This window comes from Centrocercus urophasianus, unplaced genomic scaffold (genome assembly GCF_019232065.1).
Source record: "Centrocercus urophasianus isolate 14NV4802_14NV808 unplaced genomic scaffold, USGS_Curo_1.0 seq_22, whole genome shotgun sequence".
Lineage (NCBI taxonomy): Eukaryota > Metazoa > Chordata > Aves > Galliformes > Phasianidae > Centrocercus > Centrocercus urophasianus.
Window position 1 is genome coordinate 5,666,330 of NW_024884778.1, and position 22,411 is coordinate 5,688,740.

General features: G+C 41.8%; 1 protein-coding gene across 18 annotated transcripts in view; it reads left to right on the forward strand.

The window, feature by feature from the left end:
- The window catches only part of MAGI1 (membrane associated guanylate kinase, WW and PDZ domain containing 1), a 291,392-nt gene that overhangs the window by 127,705 nt on the left and 141,276 nt on the right, over positions 1-22,411 (forward strand). For all 18 annotated transcript variants that reach the window (XM_042823242.1, XM_042823236.1, XM_042823237.1 and 15 more), the window contains exon 2: positions 11,882-11,998. In XM_042823242.1, the coding sequence (XP_042679176.1) occupies positions 11,882-11,998 (117 nt within the window). The remainder of the gene's footprint in view (positions 1-11,881; positions 11,999-22,411) is intronic.

Genomic DNA, 22,411 nt, shown 5'->3' on the forward strand with positions numbered 1-22,411 from the left:
TTTAAGTTTTAGCAGTAAGTTATGGTAGTATGGTACTGAAACTGCTAACAAGCTAGCCTGCCCTGATTGCTGCTTGCTTCAGTCATCTCATTTTTTCTGCCCTGCTTGAAATTTTAGAATCTCATTTCCATTTTCCCCACAAAAGGGAGGCCCACGATGCTATGTGTTGAACTGATTTTTTTACAGGATTGGAGCATTGACACTTTGTTTTTACTGGTGAGATTTCCTGAACTGGTGTCAACTGAGTGATGGAAAAGATTCACTGCACGGCCTCGTTTCACTCTGACCTCCTTTAAATTGCTCTTGTTTCTCCCATTCTTCCAAGTCCTTCAGCTACCCTGTTCAGCATTTGTCTTTCTGAAGAAGGTTTCCAAGTTATAGCTTAGCATGTTATGAAACCACTTTGAATCAATTCCTTATTAAGCATCAAGAAAAACATGCAATCTTAACCTAATGTTTTACAGGAAGGGAGAATATCCTCTAACCATTCAAAGACCATTGCAATAGTAGATTAAAAATAAGACGAACGTATTTGCAGTTTGAATAATTAACCAGAGTTAGTCCTGTTCCTTAGATCATTTCTTTTGTCTACGATTATGAAATTTAAGAAGCTGCCTTTGTTTTCTCTATAACAACCTTTCCCAGGTTGTTTTTTTTTTTTTTAATCAGTGTGACCTTCTTACTTGATTTTTGTGGCTGCTTGTGCCTCTTGTAAAGTGTGCTTCAACAGCTCTGACTGTTGCACACATTTTTCTGTTTAAGTGTTTTTTTTTCCCCAACAGATTTAGCTCATAATTATATTCAGCTTGGAAAACCTAACTTTGTAAATTCACAGCGCTTTGCTGTCTGTGTGCTTCCTTTATGTGCTGTATGCTCGTGGTCTCGTGTTATTTCTGCACGTCCGCGAGCATGTATTAATATATTAAAAGAGGAAAAATCAAAGGCAGTCTCACCTCGGGTTAGGTTCATTTTTTCATTCTGTGAACATAGTGTAGTGGGAACAGGACCTCTGCTTGCTGCTGTGAGAGCACAACAAGTTGTGTTCCTGGTTTGGTTTCATGGCAGATCTGGTTTCTGAGAAATTGCTTGAGCCGGTTGGAGAATTAACTTGTAGCCCTCTGTGAAAATGAATATTTTGAGGAAAGAAAAGCCTAATAGATTTCTTGTTCTTTGCTGAGAAATTGGGGCGGCTGAGCATACATCATTCAGCCCCGGCACAGAATGGGCTGTCAGTCAGCGCTGCCTAGGACAGAGCCTGGAGCAGACATGTGGTGATCTGTGGGTTGATTCTTCCAAGGAAGCCAATGTTGTCTGTCTGATGGAGATACCTGGGGACAGGGCAGCATCAAAATTCTGGTGTTCTGTCGGTATGTGCATTAGGAATGCATTTATTGCCTGCCCATCACACGTTCTTAGCATTAGATTTTACGTATTCAGTACCTCTGGAAATCAGGCTGGTAGTATCGACATATGCCTGCGAGCCAGCAAGGGCAAAGCAAAAACCTATAAAGCTGTGATTAGAATTCAGAGGTGACCTGGCGGGGCGATAGGAGTTTGTCCCTCCAGCAATCAAGGAAAAGCAAGGACGAAAAGGGGCTTAGCTTGACTGCTGAAGGAGTTTGGAGTCAGGTTTAAAAAGCAGCACTGAAGACCGCTCGCCATGCTTAAATGGCATTGAAGAAGAACCAAACAAAAACCAACCAAACAAAAAAAAACCAACAACAAATAAGAATAGCTAGTCAGAATTCCCAGATAGAGATATTTATGTCACATTTGTGGCTTTTTTCCTACTTTGACTCAAAGAATCAAATGCAGTATTTAGGGAATGGGTTGCAGGTTTTGCAAATGTTTTCCTAGTGCCATTCTAGAAAATGAGTCTGGCACACTGTTATGTGGGTTCTGTTCTGCTAAAGTATTGTAATACCGTCTGTTTCGCAAGCTGATTTGGCTTTTACAGCTCAAATATTATATGCTGCTTTTAGAACATACGGTAACTCCTTTCAGGAGACTTAGAGATATGCATCTAATTTCCAGTAACGGGTCGTTGCCTTTGGTTGAAAGACCGCAAATGCTTTTCATCTTAATTCTCCTGTTCTTGTTGCTCAGTCTAGACTTTCTTCTTCACCCCTGCCATGCTTCTACCTCCCACAAAATGGAAAAGCCTGCTGGCTGCTTTGAGGTGGAGCAAGGAAGAGGAACAACGCTCCCTTATGCAGGTTGCTTCACGCAGCACGGTTTTATAGAGTGGGTGTCAGTGACAGATGCTGTTATGTGGCTCCTGTGCAGGCTGTGTTTTCCTGGAGCATTAGTGGAGGCTCACATAGCCCAGCCTGTGTTCATTGATGGAAGGCTTGGCAGAGATGTGCCATGAGCCCTCGGCCTGACTCTTTCAGAGCTCGTGGAAAGAGGCTGCATCCCATGCTGCTCGTTCTCTTACAATGACTTCATTCTGCATTCACTTCAGATGTGTAGGAGTTTTTTTTTTCTGTTCTTTCTTACTTATTTCGTTTTTTTCCTTTAAGCCTACGTGGCAACATGAACGATTCTTGCCACTCGCGACTGTTTCGCAGTCCTCTTTGCTTTCTCTCACTGAAACATGCAGTGCAGAAAGCCCCAGCACAGCAGTGTCTTTGTGTGTGAGACAGAATGCCTTTCTCAGAGGAATGTCTCTGTTTCCCAAAGTTCACCCCTGGGTATGGCTTTGTATAAAGCTTTGCAGAGCCGGGGCTTTGTGCCGGGTGCTTGGTTTAAGGTCACTGCCCAGGGGAAGCCTTTCTGGACGTGACCTTAATCCAACAGTTCAGTTATCACCCACTCAACTCAAGCCTCTCATCCAACACCAGTCCGCCCTCAGAACTGCCTAAAGTTTTTAGTGTAATGCTAATCCAGATTTCATTGTGAGCACATACAGACAATGTTGCTGCACTATTTCGTTGTTCTTTGCATCTCTACCTCTTCCTGGAGCTTTCCTGTGATGACTCTATAGCAAGTGGCTGTTGATCAGTATCGTGGTTTATCCGGTGGACTTCTAATTTCAATCAGGGAGTGTCCTGCATCTGTGGTTCCAGCAGGTCCCTTCTCACCTTGGCTCGTATCTCCCTCCGCTGTCATTTTTGGAGCTCTCCTGAGAGCCCAGATTCCCTCCTATCATGTATTTGATGTCGATTCTTCAAAATGGAAAACGGAGGAGAAAGCTGGGGAAAGAAAGAGGAAAAAAAAAAAAAAAAAAAAAAAAAGGTGAGCCAAGAGCAGAGGGCTTGCAGCATTTCCTAAAAACAGCACATGGGAAGAAAAAGAGAATTCCTAAGAGTCAACAGCAGAGTAGTAGTTGTTGACCTCCAGCTTTCAGTTAGTTGGGTTAATGAGTAACCATGGTGTAGGGAAGAAGCATTAGGGCTGGCTCTGCATCTGCTAGCTCCCTTGTGGATGCAGCAAAGCCATGTTTTTGGGCTCGGTGCCTGACCTGCTCAAATGAATGTAAAGGTATCTGTGGCCAGCAGTAGTAAATGTTACTGACCTTCTTTTTCCCTCTTCTATCCATCATGTATTCATGCTACATGTTTTCATTTACCCATATTTTCGCTTTAAATGTTATCCCAATCTTGGATTTTCTGCGCTTTCAGACTTTTCTGAGTAGGTACAGTTGCCACTTTCTCTGGAATAATGTCACTGTTTGTTTGGTGTCGCGATGCTACAGGCTCCATGAGTGTAAAATATATCAAATAGAGAGGCAGAAAATGTCCTTGTATTCTTCCTTTTGCCTTTTCTTCGAGGTAGAACCCTCTGTGTGGAAACATGCTGCTGTCTACAGCAAAGCTGGGGCAAAGATCAGGAGAATAATAGAAGCGTCTTTTTGAGGTAGAAAGATGAAATTTCTTCCATCCTTCACGCAGTAGTTCTCAGGTGACTGAACTATGCCTATCCAGGATCTCCTTTGAATCGCCAGGAAGAGGGAGGTTGGATTGGCAAGGCGTTTTATTAGCACAGTAGATTTTAAATGAGATGATGTAATGGGTTCTGCCTTGGCAATCTAAGGAGAGCTCTTCAGGATGTGTTGTGAAACTCGTACTTTAATCCATTTCTTCGAGAGTGATGGTAGTGCTGCCCAGAACTGCGGGACACCCTGCTGTCGAACCTCACTCCTCCAGGCGCTGTGTGGCAGCCCCTGGTCACCTCAGTGGGATGCTGTGTGGCTTCCCTCTGCACCAGATCAGGGCTGTCCTGGGTTCATGACTGAGAATCAAGGTCACTGGGAAGGCCAAAGGGGAGTCAGGCTGGGCTTCCTGCAGCTTTTGCTGGTTTTCAGCCAAAGGCAACAGCAATGTATTTGTCACAAGGGTGCCAAACTTTCAGGCCTAGTGTCTAAATGATGATATTTTTCTTTTCAGCCTCTGAGCTCTAGCGCTGTTACTTTTTTGGCACTACTCAGCTGAAAGGCTATTTGTTTAAATTTCCACTAGAAAAATGAATCACTATTAATGCACAAAAAATAATGTGGAGTGCCCTGCGAATACAGTAGATTAGGTTAGGTGCTCACAGAATAGTTTCACTGGGGATTTATGATCTGTTAAGTGCATTTCTTAGCAGCAAATGCTGAATTACCACTTCAGTGTTGGTGCATTCACCCATGCAGATTGAGAGAGATACCAAAAGGGACCATGCCAAGAAGGCTCTTGCCTGATCCACATTCTGGGCACGGCCAGAAAGTTTTTGAGTACATCTCCTTCAGATTCACGGCTACACCTAAAATAATATTTTAAGAAGTTCTGTTAGTAATAAAGTAACAAGTGTTATTCATTCTCCAGGTAGGAATTACTAGCTGTGCTGAAGTGCTCTCTGCTGATTCAGCAGCCTGGCTGCTGCTGAAGCCTTAGCCATGCTCCATCAAAGTTGAGTTTTATTGCCATGTAGGTAGTTCATCCTGGAGCTTTTTGCAATTCTTTACAGCATCACCCTCCAGCTTATAATAATCTCCCTCCACTGGAAGGATGCTGCAATGGATGTGGCTTTGTTGTTCTGAGCATAAAAATTGGGAAGTATTTTATGTTTTACTTCTGGAAGGTAGGAAAGGGACAAGCAGTCATTTTGCTTTGGTTGTGGCATGGATTTTATTGGAATAATGGAGATTGATTTGAGCAGTTTATCTGAGTCCAGCTGTAGTGGGGCTGGAATGAATGAAAGTAAATGTATGAGAGTGTATGCAGTATTTCCAGCAAAGGTCTGGTTTGTACCAGGAGTAAATAAATACTCTTCAAATTGGTATGGACACAACTGTTGACAGTGACAGATGAGGCTCTTTATGTGGGACATCCAAGCATCAGGGCTTTATGAGACTGGTTTGCACATGGCGGTAAGAGTTCATTAGTGTGTTTTGTTCGTTTTTTAATATAGGAGAAAACAGAACTGGAGTCCATTTGGGTGTCTGCTGAGCCACTTCAATTGTTATCTCAGCTCCCATGACAGCATTCTGTTTAGAGCACTGAGCCATAGAAGGCTTTTAAGTTTACTTGTGTTAGGGAAATGTAAACCTACAACATGTCAGTAAAGCAATTGCTGTTACAGGTTGCCTTCATTTCATAGATGACTGGAAGATGGAATATCTAAAGCTTTCAGACTGAATGTTTTTGCATTGTGATCTTATTTGAACTCTGTCTAGCAATGATGAATGAATCTTTTGTGTTTTAGTACATACCCTTGTGTCTTTGACCTCACAGGAGATGTAACAAAAGTAGGTGCTGGACTTTATTTACTTATTTACCTCGTAGTTAAAATAGGAAAGCAAACAAAATCACAGTGATTTCTTTCAGCTTTTTTCCCTGCTGCCCCCGTGACAAATGGCTGTTGGGATAGTGTTTAACTGTGACCTTAAAGCCACCAGCGTAATGAAGCTGTGATCTGGCAGATGTGACAGACTCATCTTACATAAATCACTCCCTTTTGTCACTGCTGGCATATGGCCAACGAATCTTCTAATTATTGAATGGCTTTTATAGCCCCATTATTTATAATCACTTTTGGACAGCAGCTGGAAGACAAGGATGGGATGGAATAAAATGATATAGCAGAAAATATTATCGTTTGTGTAACAACCACTGGGATTAGGAAGATTTGATGATGGTGTGGCTACCAGCAGTCTTGTTAAATGATAAAAAAAATAAAAAATAAAAAAAAATCCACCCAGCTTTCATTCTGTCTCCTCAGATGGGCTTCTGCCCATTGCCCTCACTGGGAAAATTATATTAATTGGTCCAAAAATGAAATACAAATCACTCCAGATATCAACATAAAGTATGTGTGAATATATGGGCTGCCTTTACACAAGGACTTGCAGAAAGTCCATTGAGAACTTTAGTAATATGCATGGTGATGAATGCAGAGTTGATGCCAGCACTGTGGTTGTGTAAAAGGTTGTATGGAAGAGTGTGAAATGCTTCCCAGGAGCCCTGTTTGCCTCCCATTTCAGTAAGAATTTCACAACAGATTGGGAAATTGTCTTTAGTTACTTAATTAATATTTTGACATTTCTCAAGGGGGGAGGGGAAGGCAACCCATACCTAAATCCCCCAAAACAAGAAGTAGCTAACCAGGTTGATGGTTTTTTGGTGGCTATTTGGTGGTTGGGGTTTGGTTTTGTTTTCAATAGGATGATGGGTTTAAAATGAACTTGGGTTAATGGACTCTCTAATTAAGAGAAGCTGCTTTGGCTGCAGTTACGGCTGAGTGTGCAGTCCCATCTGCAGGTTGTGCAGCAGCCTTGGGCACAGGAGTGCTCTCAAAGCCTCCCAGTCTTGAAGGCAGTCCAGTGAGACTGCAGGTCTGCTGACTGCTTTGCAAAATTGGAGCTCATGCCTCTAAGAAAGTTCTTTTTAAAATTATTATTTTTTCCTCCATTTCTGCATTTGTTTGGCCAAGTTTTGCTCCTGTTGTACAAAAATAACTTGTTTGCTAAATATCTTCAGACAGGACTCGTCAGCTGAAAGACGGTGTGTTATATTCAGGGGTTTATTCTGCAAATCCAACGTGCAATCTTTGTGTCTTTTAAAAAATTGAATCCTTCCCTCAATGTGGACATCAGATGACAAGAGAGGGTCTTAATCCAGATGACTCTGTTGCACTCTTATCCCTTTAGCAAGGCCTTTAACCTTTGATTGCTTCATGGTCCTGTTGTTTAGAAATGGTCTTTGTCCACAGAGGATCACTCTGCTAAAGATGCCTTGAAATGAAGATATCCTCTACAAGAAAAGGGGAATTCAGGAATGAAAAATGGATTTTTCTAGTTCAGGTCTCTCAGTCCCTGTGAATATGGCAATTGCTAACCTTCCCAAAGAAGAGCAAAGATAGAAGATTTTCATCAGTAATATTTTTATAGGAGTGTAATATATAGGTCAGATCACCATGTCCTGGGCCTGACCCTGATCCCTTTGTACAAGCATCTATACGCTGTCAGACTGGAGCTATTTATTGGGATTATCTATGGCTGTCCCAAAGCACAAATGGGATAAAAACAGCTGCAGCAATTAATATAAATATAAACTGTAAAATGTTGGCTTCCAAGTGCCTGAAAATGGGCTCGAGGTATGTCTTCAGAATACACATATTGCAGAGCTCTGGCATAGGCTGCCTACCAGCTGGCAGGAAGGTGCTGTCAGCCCTTTGATGTTCTCACTCAGCTTTCAGTGGGGGGAAATATCAGATTCTGCTTGGTCATTTATGCAGCCTGCTTTCCTTATTGAAGCCCAAGTGTCGCAACAGCCAGCAGCTTTCAGAAGGCAGGTCTGCACTGCTGCTCACTGGTGGTGGGGCTCTGGGAGAGATGGATGTTCTCAGCAACAGTAACAGCATTAGATCTGCTCCTATAGAGCTTTCTCCCCCGCAGAAATGAGGAGCTGTAGCAACAAGCAGCAGAGAATCATTCAAAGCAGAGTTTCTCTAGTGGCTTTATATTGTGTTGCTGTTGGAGAGTGAATGTGTGACAGAGGATTGAGGGCATGAAAGAAGTCTCAGTTGTCTTCATTAATTGCAAAAGAATTTAGGTTACATATGTACCTCCACAAAATTGACAAGCACTTCTTACTGTTTTTCAGAAAACTCTGTTATCAGCAGGACTCATTTTTTAACAGGAGAGATGATTTGTTTCTCTCTTGGTGTTTTTGTTAGTAAGGTATTACTACAGTATAATGGTTTGAGAGAATGATTGACCTGCTCTGAGATGCAGTACAATAATTAAGAGTAATTGAGAAAAACAGATATATAATAAGTCACCCTTTGTAAAAGGTAAAGAGTTTTGGTAATAGGATGGAAACTTCTCAGATCTGGAGCAGCATTGGAAGGTTGGCTCTCATGTGAAGAAAGGCACTGTTTCATTGTTCCAGGGCCGAAAAATGGAAAGGAACTGTTTCAACAACAACAATTCTGTAACGTGTTTTAATTCTTAATTTTTCAAGTATTAACTTCAATGATTTTAGTAGGAAAAAAAATTATTTACGTAGTGGGTTGTTTGTTTGTTTGTTTTTTAATGTGTGATCTGCACTGAACATCTCAGCCCAGTTTCGATTATGGAAAGGACGTAGTAATTTTTCTTTGGGTAAATCAATGCATTTCCCACCTAGCCTGGCCAGCAGGAAAGAAGGTCTGGGCACTCACCAATCTGCTCTGGACTGCAGCTGCAGTTGGCCTGCTCCTACCACTGTATGGCCTCTGTACATGTGCTTAGAGAGAAGAAAAGGAAGGTTCTCCCGAAGAACAAATGTAAGATCCAATCTCCTTGAAAACAGAGGAGTGTTTTGCAGTGTTACACAGCTCATCTCTAAGGAAACTGAATCCAGGTGTATTCTTAGCACAACTGATGCCTCAAATTAGATTTCACAAAGGGGAGGACTTGTGCATAAAATCAGATGGTGCTGCATTCCTTTTTGACCCAGCCTTGGGCTGATGTATGGGCAGAAGCCATTAGTGGTGAGACTCTTGCAGAGGTAGCAGTGAATGAGGCAGGGATGCCTGTGGAGGTCAGAATGAGTTTTAGTGCTGCAGTTTGCACGTGGGAGGTTCTGAGGTGCCACTGATGTGTCTTTCTGATTCTTAGGAATTGTGGGGGCTCAGAAAGAGTGTATGAGCCTTTGTAAACTTGTGTCTAGCTCTAGAATCTTCTTGGGAATGTTGGTATTGAGCATGTGGACTGAAACATTTCAAGTGGTAAAGAATCCAGCATGTTCTGTGGTGGATTCCTGTGGGACCTTTTTTAAAGGGTTTGTTTCTGTGTTAGCTCATTTTCACTTCCCATACTCTGCAGTGGGCTGTAAGGGATGAGCCTGCTTTTGTCCACAGCCCTGGGCTCAGCTGCAAGAAGCCTTTTTTCCATCTGGAATTTTCTGGAATTTAGCAACAAAAATATGGTGCAGTGAGGATATTTTTTGTTCTTTTTTTTTTTATTTTCCTCCTTCCCATTTCAAATACATGTAATAGGAATGAGCTCCCTGAAGGAAGAAGTACGCAAGTATTGCCCTAGTCCCTGCATTTGCAACTGCCATCTTGGTCAGCACGTCAGTGACTCAGCTTGAAATACCAGCTACTGTGTAATAGAGAGCCAAACCTTTAAGTGGAGGCTGTAATAGACTGAGATACTCGATGAATGGAGTCAGAGGGAAGATAACTGCAGATATCATTAGTAAATTGCATGCTTTCTGTGGTCAAGAAGACCCTATCTCAGTAGAGCCTTTTCGTGATTGTGACATTAATTGTTAAATCATGAATTGCACAGTATTTCAGGAGGAAGTCTGTAGGATACATACTTTTTTTCTTCACTGGAATAAGTGCTTGTGTTATGTCCAAACTGCTCATCATGCTTAGTTTTTTTGGCTATGAGTAACCACCTTGTGTCACTATCATATGCAAAGAAAAATGTGAACTGCTCAACTGAAAGAAGTGTTTGATTATTTTTGAGGATGCTCTTTGTCATGCCCGGTCTCCCTCTCTGGAGTCAAAAGACTCAGCATCCACCAAACACCTGAGCTTGGGAGGGCTGATCTGAAATGGGAATGCTGCAGCCCACAGTCTATTCAAGCACCTCCTAGGTTGTTATGTGCAATGTTTCACTGGTGGAACAGCCAAAGATAGTTTCTTAGAAACCAGACTGATCATCTCCTCCTGGAGTGAGAGGTGTTGCTTGGGGTCAATCAGGACAACGTGATGAGAATGGTTCGTCTGCCTTTCTTCAGTTTTATTGTTTCAGCCATTCTTGCAGTGAGCATCTTGGTCTCTGAACACTTCATGTAAGGAAAGAGGGCCGCTGCTTAACCCTTCCTTCCTCTCTCCTTCCTTCAATAATAAACATAATCTTAAAAATAACAGCAGCAAATGAGCATACAGATCACCTATTTTATTTTATGGAATTTAACTTCCTTTTCAGACTAAGATCATTTTTATTGTTGTTTGTTTTGAAACCAACATTACTGCAGACCTTCCTTAGGCAGATCACTGTTTCTGCCCTTGTTTGCTAAACGCTCTGCACTGTTTCTCATTTGCTTTGGACCACTGCTGCCTCACAGATCTGCTGTCCAACGGCCCTATGTTGCAGCATTATTACTCTTGCTTTGTTTTGCAGTGGTTCCTAGAGGCTCCAGCCAGGAACCTCTAACTGCAATGCTTCATTCGGTGTCACAAGTATTGGGCTGGCCTCTGCATTACATGTTCACCCTCTAAAAACATCATGATTATGATTATGAAAGACCATGGAAACAGCTGTAGGAGTTCAGCTCAAGGTCCATGCAGCACACTGCTCGAGCTCTGCCTGTAGCCATAAATAAGGTGCCTAGCAAAGGAAAGAAGTATGCTTCTTCTCCCAGTACGTTCCTACCCGCCAGCGATTCGTTTTCAGCTCAAGGGATGTCCCACCATTTTTGGCAAACCAGCTCTCCTCCCACTGCCTCAGCCTGTGTGAGTTATTTTCCACTCCCCTTTTTAAGAGCAGAAGGGGTTTCATTCCCCATTCTCTATAGGTTCGCTTGGGGTTTTTGCTTTTCAGTCAAACTGAGATCAGCATTATTTGAGATTTGAGAATATTTAATTTCTGGGAAAATACTTCATGAAGTTACTCAGTTCTTACATTCCACTGCAGGAAAGTATTCAGTGTTCCGTGTTCATTTACAACTAAATCTCTCTTTTTTTGGTGGTGGTTGTTTTTAGCACATCTGTCTTTATTCTCACATACTTATGGAAGTGTTCAGAGCTGAATTAAAGTCTAGCATTAAATTCTAGAGGTTGGCAGCCCCGCCTGCTGCAGGGGGCTGGAGCTTGATGATCCTTGGGGTCCCTTCCAACCCAAGCCATTCTATGGTTCTATAATGATTCTATGAATGGGGAAATAAACTTAAGTGAGAAGTGTTGAATATTATCCTGTTGGTTTTCTAAGGACTTTGGTTACTCTGAGCTCTCTCATTCTTTCCCAGCTGTGTGTTAGGGTAGACACCAGTGCAAAGTATCATTCTTAGATTTTCTGCCATGTTCAGCTATATTAGTGCCTTTGCTTTTTATCTCTTTGCCCAGCTCGCTCTCCAATGAGCTGCAAAAACAATACCTTTATTATTTTTCATCAATTTCACATCATCTGTCTTTCTCTATTTGCTCAGACAAATAAGTGATAAAAGGGAATGATGATCTGCTTAACACCACAAGAAGAAAGATGCATGATGAGACGAGAGAGACCTCTTGTTTACAGCGGGTTATTTTTGGTAATTAGCCATTTGTAGAGGAAGATGAGCCTCCACTCGTGAAGTCAGCATGCCATTATTTAGGGGACTCTGAATGGAGGCCTAACATTTGCCTGAATTGGAAATGTTAATTGTGTGCATTTGGAAGTAAATAAATGGCTGTGTTTTCCTTGCAGGAAGCAGACTGAACAAAGACCTGAGACATTATCTCAACCAGAGGTTTCAGAAAGGATCGCCGGATCACGATCTACAACAGACTATTAGAGATAACCTTTATCGCCATGCCGTGCCTTGTAAGTAACAAACCACTGACCTGCTGGATTACTTGTCGTATCGTTTTTGCTTTTATTGATTTACTGGGGGCAGCCTTCGTGTTTGCAGCTCAGGTTTCGGACTGGGCAGAATTCCACATGTGACAGCAAATAGGGTTCAGGGAGTGCTTACAAGGAAACCAGCTGATGGCCTTAGGAAGAGCTCATTAGTGTTGTTATGGTGCGTGTTTCTGCATTGATTTGAAATCTATGAATAAAATATGCCTTCTATATTTTGTTAGCAAAGCTTTGTTTCTAATTCTTCTTTTATGTGAGAAATTGATCAGCGTTTTGTGGCTGGGTGACATGGTAACAGGAAACTGCCATTGTTGGAAGGTCATCCTCAGCTCCAAAAGGAGATAAGCAGCAAAAGTTAGTGAAGCTAACAAAGGAATGCTCTTCTTCACCCTAAAACCAAACAAGGATAGAGCTGAAAAGTTTGGAGGGGGTGGTAATCTTCAGAACTTCAGACTCTACCCAAAATCAGATTGTACTTTGCTTTTTGGGAAAGTATACAAAAAAGTAGAAAAAGATTGTTTCTCGTGTCCTCTCCTGGAAGTTGGAAAATGGTGCAGTGAAATGATCTGGTTTTCTGCTTGTTGTTTCTCTGGGTCTTGATGAGCTCTGAGGAAAATGCTCTGAATTTCAGATTGGGCTTGGATAAGGACTAGTAAACTTGTAGTTACAGCATGCTGAAAGGAGCAGCAAAACGTTTTTAAACTCTCTTTGTCGACATGAATCAGAGGTTGTTTATCCTGGTAGACTTGTATAAACACTGAATAATGATGTTGCCACTCAAGAATCAGTATTTGCCAACAAATACCACATAATGGTAGGTAGAGTAATAGCTGTTTTCAATCTAAGTGTTGCATGCGGGGGAACTGTGTAGGGCCCCAGTTAAAGCTGTGTGATAACACTGATAAATGCTGATTCTTCAAATGGCAGACGTTGTATGTCGCTGTTGAGTTTGTTTTCATTTTATCAGTTGAAAGCATGAACCAAATTACCTTTAAAGTGCTGTGTGTGGACGTGAAGAATAAATATGGATTGCTGTTTTCTACTGAATACTTCCATTTTCCATTCTGTTATTGTGAAATATGATTAGTTTGGAATTGTCTAACTTGCTTGGCTGCAGGATTTTAAGGTGTAATGCGGAAAGTGCCTTCTAAGGAAACACATGTGGTGTTTTAGGCTTGGCAAATGCAATGTCTTGATGCTAATGTCCTTCTGCCTATGTGTTACATTCCAGTTTCTGAAGCAGCAAATAAAGCAAATGAGTGAAGTTCATTGGAAGCATTTTGTGTGTTGCCAAGGTTACGTTTTGAGATGCTTTCCACTGATTCTTTTTTCTAATGTATTTAACTTGATGGTGAGCTAATCTACTTGGACTTGCTAAAGACTTCTGATTTAAAATTAAGACCAGCAAAAGCAATTTCTGCCTCTTGGATGTAGCAGGAAGAGGTACGTATTGCTGACACACTGCTAAGAACATCAGTACTCCTGTTATTTCATGCATGGAAAATCTGAGTAATGGAGCCAGTTACTGTATGTCTCCATACTTGCTGAGTTATAAAGCAGGTAACATTTAATTTTCTCTTCGTGTACTGTTGGGATGGTATTAGTGGTAGCTTTAAAGAATGATGCTAATATTGGTGTGTGAATTGGAGCCAGGCTACTGGATGCATGGTAGGTTGGAATGCTTTACAGGTCTGGAGATTAATCTAGTGGTGCACTCATTTTTATTCCTTGGCACACGTGACCAGTAAATCCAGGGCCCTGGACCAATCTCTAGTGCTAATGGATTATGGAGTCTTGTATTTTGAAAATGGAATACGCTGCTGATTATGTAGTAAACACGAACAAGAACACAAGGTCACTTGGACAGAGAGTGCTGGGCCTGCCAGCTGCTTTGTGTTGCACTAATAGAAGGGCTAAATGAAGTGGTAATTACTAAATGCAAAACGGAGAAAGGTGATGTTAACCAATTCTTCCTTAAAAATGTGTAGTGAAGATCCCATGTGGTTACTGCTGCTTAAACATCACTTAAATTTTTTACTGTAGGAGAGCTGGATAAGAATGGTCTGTAAGATAAGAATATTGGGATGATGTCTGATCCCAAAGGGAAGTGCATAAATGGATGGCACAGGTATGGTCTTCTGAGAGAGCAGGTGACTTTACAGCTAAACGGGAACTGTCTGTAAAGAGATGAAACCTAGAAATGCACCTGAAAGGCATAATTGAAAGGAGGAGATGAATCAATTATTTTCGCAGACCAAAGTCTTTAAGTATTGATTCAGATGGGAAGCAGCCAACAGTGCTGCCTCAGTGCTGGCCAGCCTTTGTGCCTCCCTCTGCCCCCAGCATGCCTTCTCCTGCCCCTCCATGCCCTGAGCTCCCTCCTCCCCATTGAGCTGATTTTTCCTGCTGAGATCCATAGTAAACAACAGCTGTGCCAGGCTTCCAGGTGGCCTCCAAGTTTGGTGGTTGTGCCATCCCCAGTGCTCTGCTGCTGTTGTCACACCACACCCACGGCTTTATTTGCAGACACAAAGCACTCTCTGGATTTCACTGTTTCAACATCGTAATCTAGGACTCAGCCAGAGCAAAGAGAGGCGGGATGCCTTGTTTATGTATTTGGATGGTGCATATGTACTAATGAAGCTATGCATTTGCAATGTGCAAATCTTTGAAAAAGTGCTGTTCAGCCATTGAACTAGCTTTTATTTTAGCTAAGCCAACTGTGTGTTGTTTCCTCCACTTTCTTCCTGTTGACTTCACATGCTGGGTCTGAGACTTTGATTTATTTTTTTTTACAGTATTTCTGTCTTGTGCATAAGAGAAATCAGCACCTTAAACTCCAGCAGAGTTGCTGTATGTGTTTAAATAGATAAGTATTCTCATTCCAGCACATAGGATCCTCTGTCAAAACAAGAAAAAAAAGCAGAACTTCAGTGCATTATCCAGATTAGCAAGATGTTGAGCCAGGCTCTAGCTATCCCCTTTGCCTTATTTTGTTTTGAAGTAGCACGTTTTTCCAATTGTCTGATGTGTGTAATGAAGACCACCAGAAAGAATGCTCTATTTGTGGGCTAGTTTAATGGCTCCATTCAGCTTGGAGCAGGCTGTGACTTAGCAACAGTCTCATCATTACTGTCCATGACTACACTAGAAGTGCTCTGGCTCATGCAGAGAGTTTGCCTACAGCTTTTTTTTTCTAGCATGGGTTTCACTTAGGTGGGGAAAACTGAGCTGGAAGGAGCCCTGAGGACAGAAGGGCAGATCTGTGGCTGTGTGGGGCAGCTCAAGAGAAGTTGATGTGGTTTGTATTGCACCTGATCTGGGATCAGGCTGTGAGTCCGTGGTGTGGATGGAGTGCTAGGACATCAGGTTTCACGGAGTGTTTCTAGGAGCAGAACTCCTCAGATAGGATTGCTGTATATGAAAGTTGGCTACATGGAAAGTATGAGCAGTTGGAAGTACACGTGTGGGAATGTATCCATGCTACTGCATCCTAAATAGGTGTTTCCAAATAACCTTACCTTGAGATAGCTGTGCAATAGTGTTAATTGAGAAAGAGATGTGATAGCAGCTTCCTGTGGTGCGATGGTGCAGCAGTGTGCCTGAACCACTGCTCGTGGGAGGCTGAACAGACAGGATTATCTGCCTCGTTTTGAAACGATGGTAGAGGGCATCTGTTTAAAATAAACAAGCAGCACTGGCCATTTGGCCTAGTTGCTTCTTCTCAACAGCCTGACAGCAGTTTTATTTTTACAGCGTGTGAAGAAGAATTCAGAGATTATTTCCATAGCTTATCTCTGTGCGTGCTCGGGGTGGGTTGCTGGTCTTGTTCTGCCTGAGCACGTTTGCTTGAGTGCTGTAATGTCCAAGGACAGCTCTGGTGGGGCTTTACCATATCTTTACTTGCCAAAGAGTGCACGTGATGCAGGCATGGATAAACTAACACACCAGTAGTCTCCTTCCTATCCATGTCTATTCTATTTTTGTCGTATTTCAGTTCTGTGCAATTCCTTCCTTCACCTGGCTGTAGACTTAAAAACTCAGATACAAGCGAGTCCTTTGTGACAGCTGGAACAGGGACAACACAACGCCCAGCCCAGACTTAAGCCTTAGATGTTGTCAGCCTAGACACTCTGTAACAATCTTTTGATGATTTTTTTTTTCCTTCCCAAAGTTGACTTTTAAAACCTCGAGGGGTCTTCATTCAGCAGTTGATTCACTTTCCCAAAACAAGTATGTGCCCCGGGATAATTGGCAGGAGAGTTTAACGTTGGAGAGATACCACTTTCATTTCTGCTGGTTGTTCTCTGCCATCCCACAGTTTGATCTGTTCCCGTGTCATCAATTACAGAGCAGTAGCTCCAGCATTGAGGTTAGTCTGTGGAGTGGAACGGGAAGGAATGGATAAAAATCAATAGTGTAAGCGTTGAGCGATCTGTAAGGAGGCTCAGGAAGGCAGTGACTCCCCGGCACCTATCTGGCTTGAGTGCTCTTATGCTTGGATTTCCTGCTGAAGTGTACCAAGCAACTTGTGCTGCAAAGGGAACGTGTTCTTCCAAGGGAACTTTGCAGTATTTTTTGGAAAGAGTTCAGCAGCAGGTGAGGAAAAGCATGTGGGATTGTATTAGCTGGATAGGTGCCTTCATGGATCATTGTACTACCAGTGTGAACTGCTCCAGAACTCAGGTGTGCTGCTATGTGCATAGCCATCTTCAGCTGCAACTCATGGAGGGGCAGAGACCCCGTGTGGGTAGGGATCATCTCCCAGGAGAGCTTCTAAAGCTGTTTGTCATCGATTCATTCGTAATGAATTGATAGGATGGCATGGAAACCAGCTTATAGGTAATTCTTTTCTTTAGAATGTTGAGTATAACAGGTTGTCTGTATGCTGCAAAAAAAAAAAAAAGGTTGAAATGAAGCAGAAAGACCTTTATATTAGAGCTGCACGTGCTCTTACATGTGGGGATATTTGAGCCACAATTTGAAATTATTTTTAGTTACTAATTTTTATTAAAAGTAAACAGAATCACTGACAGTGCAAATTATTTTTCTCCACAGGCAATAAATCATCAGTTTATGTAAACAAATGTTCTTTGAATTCTCAAAAGCTTTCCGGAGCTGTAGCCATATTTATTATCCAAGTTCCTTTTGTTGCTGTTCCTTTCCTAGAAGTGTAATTTTGCTTTTGTAATGAGAAAAAGTTGCAGAGTCCATGAAATATTCATCTGAAAGCGCACACTGATAAGGTGATGAACAGTGGGCTGATCTTTTTCCAACACAAGAACAGTAATGAATTGTTTCACAAGACCTGTTGAACAGAGAGTTTGAAATATTGTTTAAAATAGTGCCTTTATCACAATGCTGCAATGCACAGCTACCAGCAGTACGTAAGGATCGTTTCTCAGGAACATTTTCTTCTGTTATCTAACTCCAAAGAATATGAGGTGCATTTTCCATGCCAGATTTACTTTTTCTCACTGTATTTTCAGCAGGGATTGTATCTCGAGTGCAGCCAGTGGGCTTAGGAAATTCCTGTTGCTGTGTTCCAGAGAGTGCAGAACTGCAGCAGAGTCAGTTTTCAGGGATATAATTATCTCACAAATTAGTGAACTGGGTTCTTCTTCAGGTTTGAGAGAGAAAAATGCCCCATTTTGAGCAATAGGATTGATAACTCTTTAGTTCCTTTCCATACACTGTCATTTCTGCTTGATGTAGGAGACTTCAGACCTTTTTTTTTTTTTTTCCCATCTGATCAGTCTTTTTAGATCAATAGTGCAATTTGTGCCAGTGGAACTATTCGGTTTTTTTTTTTTTACTTTTGGAAATAAAAGCACTTATGATAGCAAATATTGCTCCATCTGCTTACCCATTTGTGAGAAAGAGCTTTTTTGTATTTTGCTGTACATCCAGTTGGAATTGCATGAGTCTCCAGAGAACAGTACAAGGCGAAGATCTCAGCCCTATGAGCTCTCTCTTGCCAAAGGAGATTTGGGTAGGAAGTGTGGGAAGGTATTACATGCCTAGTTTTCTACATTTGTCCCCAGGGTACTTTGTTTTGCATTTTTTCACTTACAGTTGCTTTGTACTGCAGCAGAGCACCTGCAAGTGGTTGTTTAGGTAGTGCAAACCAAGTACATGCATGTGCTTTGGCATGCATGGTTTCTCTAAGGCTGTGAGTCTCTTGGAAGGCTAAGAGATGAGATATTGGGTGATTGAAGGGGTGGAGTTGAATTACCCTCAGATCAGTTGCATCAAAACTCGCTTTGTCCTGCAATGCTTTTATCCACCATCGCAATTAAAACTACAAAAGAGCCGAACCACAATGTCTCCAAAAGTCACAGTATGAAAATCAGCAGAGGAGTATCTGGCCAAAGTGGTGAGTGTCCCCTTTATACAATGACAAAGTGTCCTACTTAAATCTCCAGTGATGGCTGCACTGTCCAGCTTTTGATTTCATCAACCAAGCAGTTTGATTTCTTTTCAATCGCTGCCTTGTCTCTGTTCATGGTCTGTAGCATATTGATTATGCTACAAGCCAGCAGAATGAGTTTTCCAAGCTAAGTGAGCAGTTTAACATTAGGGAAAATCAAATGCGTAGCCGTGCTTTAACCTGTTCTTCCTCTGACGGTGTGTTTGGGATGAGTGCTTGGAGTTAATCCTGAAATACCCTCCAGAAAGCAACCATCCTCTGTAGGTGTGTTTGAGCTCAGATGTGTTGTGTTGTGTTCTTTGCTTCTTTAGTCAAAGATGTCAGTACTCAGGGCAACAGCAGATGCAAACTCCTGAATGTTTAGATGGGGAAGCAGTTTTGCTGCATTCCATCTTCAAACAATTATGAGTTTTTTAACATTTCCATGCTTCTTTGCTTAAAGTGTGCTGTATTTGTGCCCTAATCCTTTCTGCCTTCATTTCAGCAGGGAGCAGATTAGCCATACAAATCATTTAGAAAAGGGTTCTGATTCTGCGGGCTGGTTTTCTCTGGGGAGAGTCATACCCAGTACCTGTACTAGGAATAGCACTGTAAATTAATCTTCATTGATCTACTTTAATTTTTTCCTTCCTATTGAGCAGGAAGGTAGGAAAAAAAAAAAAAAATAGAGCAAATATTTCCAGTTCCACCCCTACTGAAGGAGAAATAAATCTTTCCTGTTAGTCATAACAGCCTAGATGTATCCTCCTTTTATAATGTCCTTTTGAATAATTAGAGCTGTGAGTTATGAAGACAAGATTTCTGGGTCGTTGCCAGCACAGATTTGTTTAAGGGGGATGCTAGTTCCCTGAATCCCTCTTAAAGGGCTGTGTAATGTCCCAGACTGCTCTTAATTAGTGATTTAAAAGGGAATACATCTGTTTCACTGAGAACTGTGAAAATTATTACTTAAATGAAAATGTTTAATAAATGGCTTTTGAAAGGCTAATGTATCTTCAGAATGAGAGATGTAGCAATGTGTAACCAGGTAGGTGCTGGTCTGGAAGCTCTACAATATCAGATCCCTAGAAGCATCATTAGCCATGGCTTTATTTCATTCTTCATTGCTCATTCCTTACCTGCAATTCTTTAAGCTTCAGGTCCAACACTTCATTTACAAAAACCAATACCTACCGTAAAGAAATGTTGAGGTTTGGAAGAAGAGGCAGTATCTCCTGTTGGATAAATGGGGATTTTATCTCCTACCATTACAGCAACTCTAACACAGCCAATACTCCGTTACTGCTCCTTTACAGCTACTTAAGGGGAGATTGTCATTTGCTGAAATATGCAGGCCATCTTTGCTGTGTTTGGAATTTGAACTTGTATACATCAGAATAGAGGGGCTGGGGCAGGTGGCAGAGGAAGGAGGAACTCCAAATTAAGAAGCTGCTTCCTTCAGCAAACTTCCTTTGAATGCGTGAGCAGATGGATAATTATAAATGCAGCATTACCATTTCTTACTGTTTGTAGGTCTCGAATTAGTCAGTAGAAGCTTGAAACTGGATATTGTCCTTATTTTCATTTACTTATTTCTTTGTTTCTGAGCCCTTCCTACCATTCTTTCATGTTTTTCAGGGCTATGCAGTGTCCTTTTTTTGTCTGTGTGTCTGTTTGTGTGTTGGGAGGGTGAGCTGGCACTATGTGAGATCTGAAAATTGAGCTTAAACGGTGAGGATATTTTTAGCTCTCCTCATTCCAAGTGTTTAAAGGGTTTGAGAAATGTAGATGTGTGAGAGGGCTGAGGAAAACCCAGCAGGACTCAGAATGGCAATGGAAGGCTGTGCTCAACAGCTGGGCAGAGCTGAATCCAGGTCTTTCAGGAATATAGAACCCTATCACGCTCATCAATCTTCCCCATTTTAGCGTTCTTGTGATTAAAATATATATTGCTATCTCACTTAGGCTACTGCAATCCTCTGCTGAACGCAGTGCATCTTCTACAAGGAGCAGCTGCTGGGGTGCGATAGTGCTGCGGCCGTGTAACTAACCACTCTGAGAGCTGTGCTGACAGACACCTTGCAAATTGCCCACATTACAGAACATTGATGATACCATTAAAATGGTAAATTTAATATTATGGTTCTATTAGATTTCTCCTTCATTAACTCTGATCCAATAAACAACCTCCGGCATATTTTGAAGGTAATAGTCACCTCACAATCACTACTGCTCCTCTCTATCTGACATTTCAAGCTCCTATAGATTTATAGTTCTTCTGTCATCTATTCTGTACTTACTGTTTTGTTTTTTCTTTGAACTTGTGCTTGCAAGCAGGCCCTTTCTTGGAGGGCCCTGGGCATGCAATTAAAGCTTCACAGCAAGGATAAAGTCATCCTGAAATTCCATTCCTGAGATTCAGAACAAGATCAGTTCTGGAGGAAAGAATGAGCCCAGCCTTCAGGCAAGCCGAATGTGGACCTCCAGAGGTATTTTAGTATTGGGCCCTTTGTGAGGGTTGACACAGAGTAATGCTGCGAGAAGCAGTCATGTTCTTGGCTCTTGCTGTCATGTATCACAGCAGCTCCTGTGAAGGCTTCCTGGAGTTGTGGGGAAGAAGGGACCAAGTGGGTGTAAGGGGCATCAGGCAGAGCACACCTTGCCATTGCATGCCCAGGAGCTGGGGCAGCTGAGAATACTTTTCTCAGCAGCGTCCATCCAACAGAGACAACTTCCACTCCTAAATGTTAATGCTCAAGCAGCTAACCTATGAGCTCAACAAAGCAAGCTGAGTTCCTCCCACCTTCCTCAGGAGTATCACTGCCCTCTGTGTTTTCCACTTTATTTAGGGCTGTCTCAGAGAGGAGGTTGTTGTTATACATCACCTATCAGAATGTAAAAGTGGAAAGCGTCACTGAAACACTGACCCTTCATCTGAAGTGCACCATCTGTGTTTTATTTCCACATCTTGCTGAGTTTACAGTTATTTGAATTCACAGTTTGTTCCCCATTTGCTGTTCCCACATGGTAAGTGAATTGGATCCAAAATGCGCTGATGAAAGATTGAGAAGCCTGTTGGAGAGGTTTGTTCCTACCTACAAGAGTGCTCCATCTCGCACTTCTTCACTCTGCAAGTTAAATCCCAGCTGTAAAATCTCTTCTCAAGATGGTCTTGTTCCATGGTGGGAAGTTGGGGTTACCGTGAGGACAAAGAAACCTTTCCCCATCCTGAAGTGATTTATGATTTGCCTTTGGTTTTCTGCATGTGAAAAGGTACAGAGTTCTTCTACATTTGACCAAGTATTTTTACTTCATTTTTACCATTTTTTGTAATCTTGCATGGATGCTTATCTGGTGGCATTTGGCACGGGAGCAACGTTCCTGTGAAGTAGTATTTTTATTTGTTAAGATGAGACAAAGTGTTTGATGCTAAAACAAGCCTGGGTATAATACAACAAGGGGGGAGCTGTAATTACAATTCTGAGAATTTTCTTGGTGCAACTTTGAATTACTCTGTTTTTAACATGTGCAAACAGCTCCAAAGCCAGGTTGAGTTGCATTTATTTTCCTTTGTTTCTGTTTTTTTTTTCTACTGACAGCAACCATTTTCTAAAGACATAACCAATTTGAAAAAGACATAAAATTTAAACATGTCATATTTCAAAAGCAAGCCATCAAAATGCTGAAGGCTGTATAAACTTAAATACCTTCTTTGGCTTTTGCTGTGGACCACACAGACTCTGAGAAATTGATTAGTCTGGTGCTGGAAGGAGCTTTCATGATAGAGAAACAGAGGTTTGCATTGAATTTCTTTCTGTGTGTGGGGGACTTTTCTTTTTGGAAAGGAAAAAAGCCTTTAAACCTCAGATTAAAAATAAGTCATTTCATTGTTTCCTTTTTTCCTCATTCTGAATCTAATGAAAGAGATCTCGTTTTCATAAATGACTGGGGTGCTGCATCTCTGAATA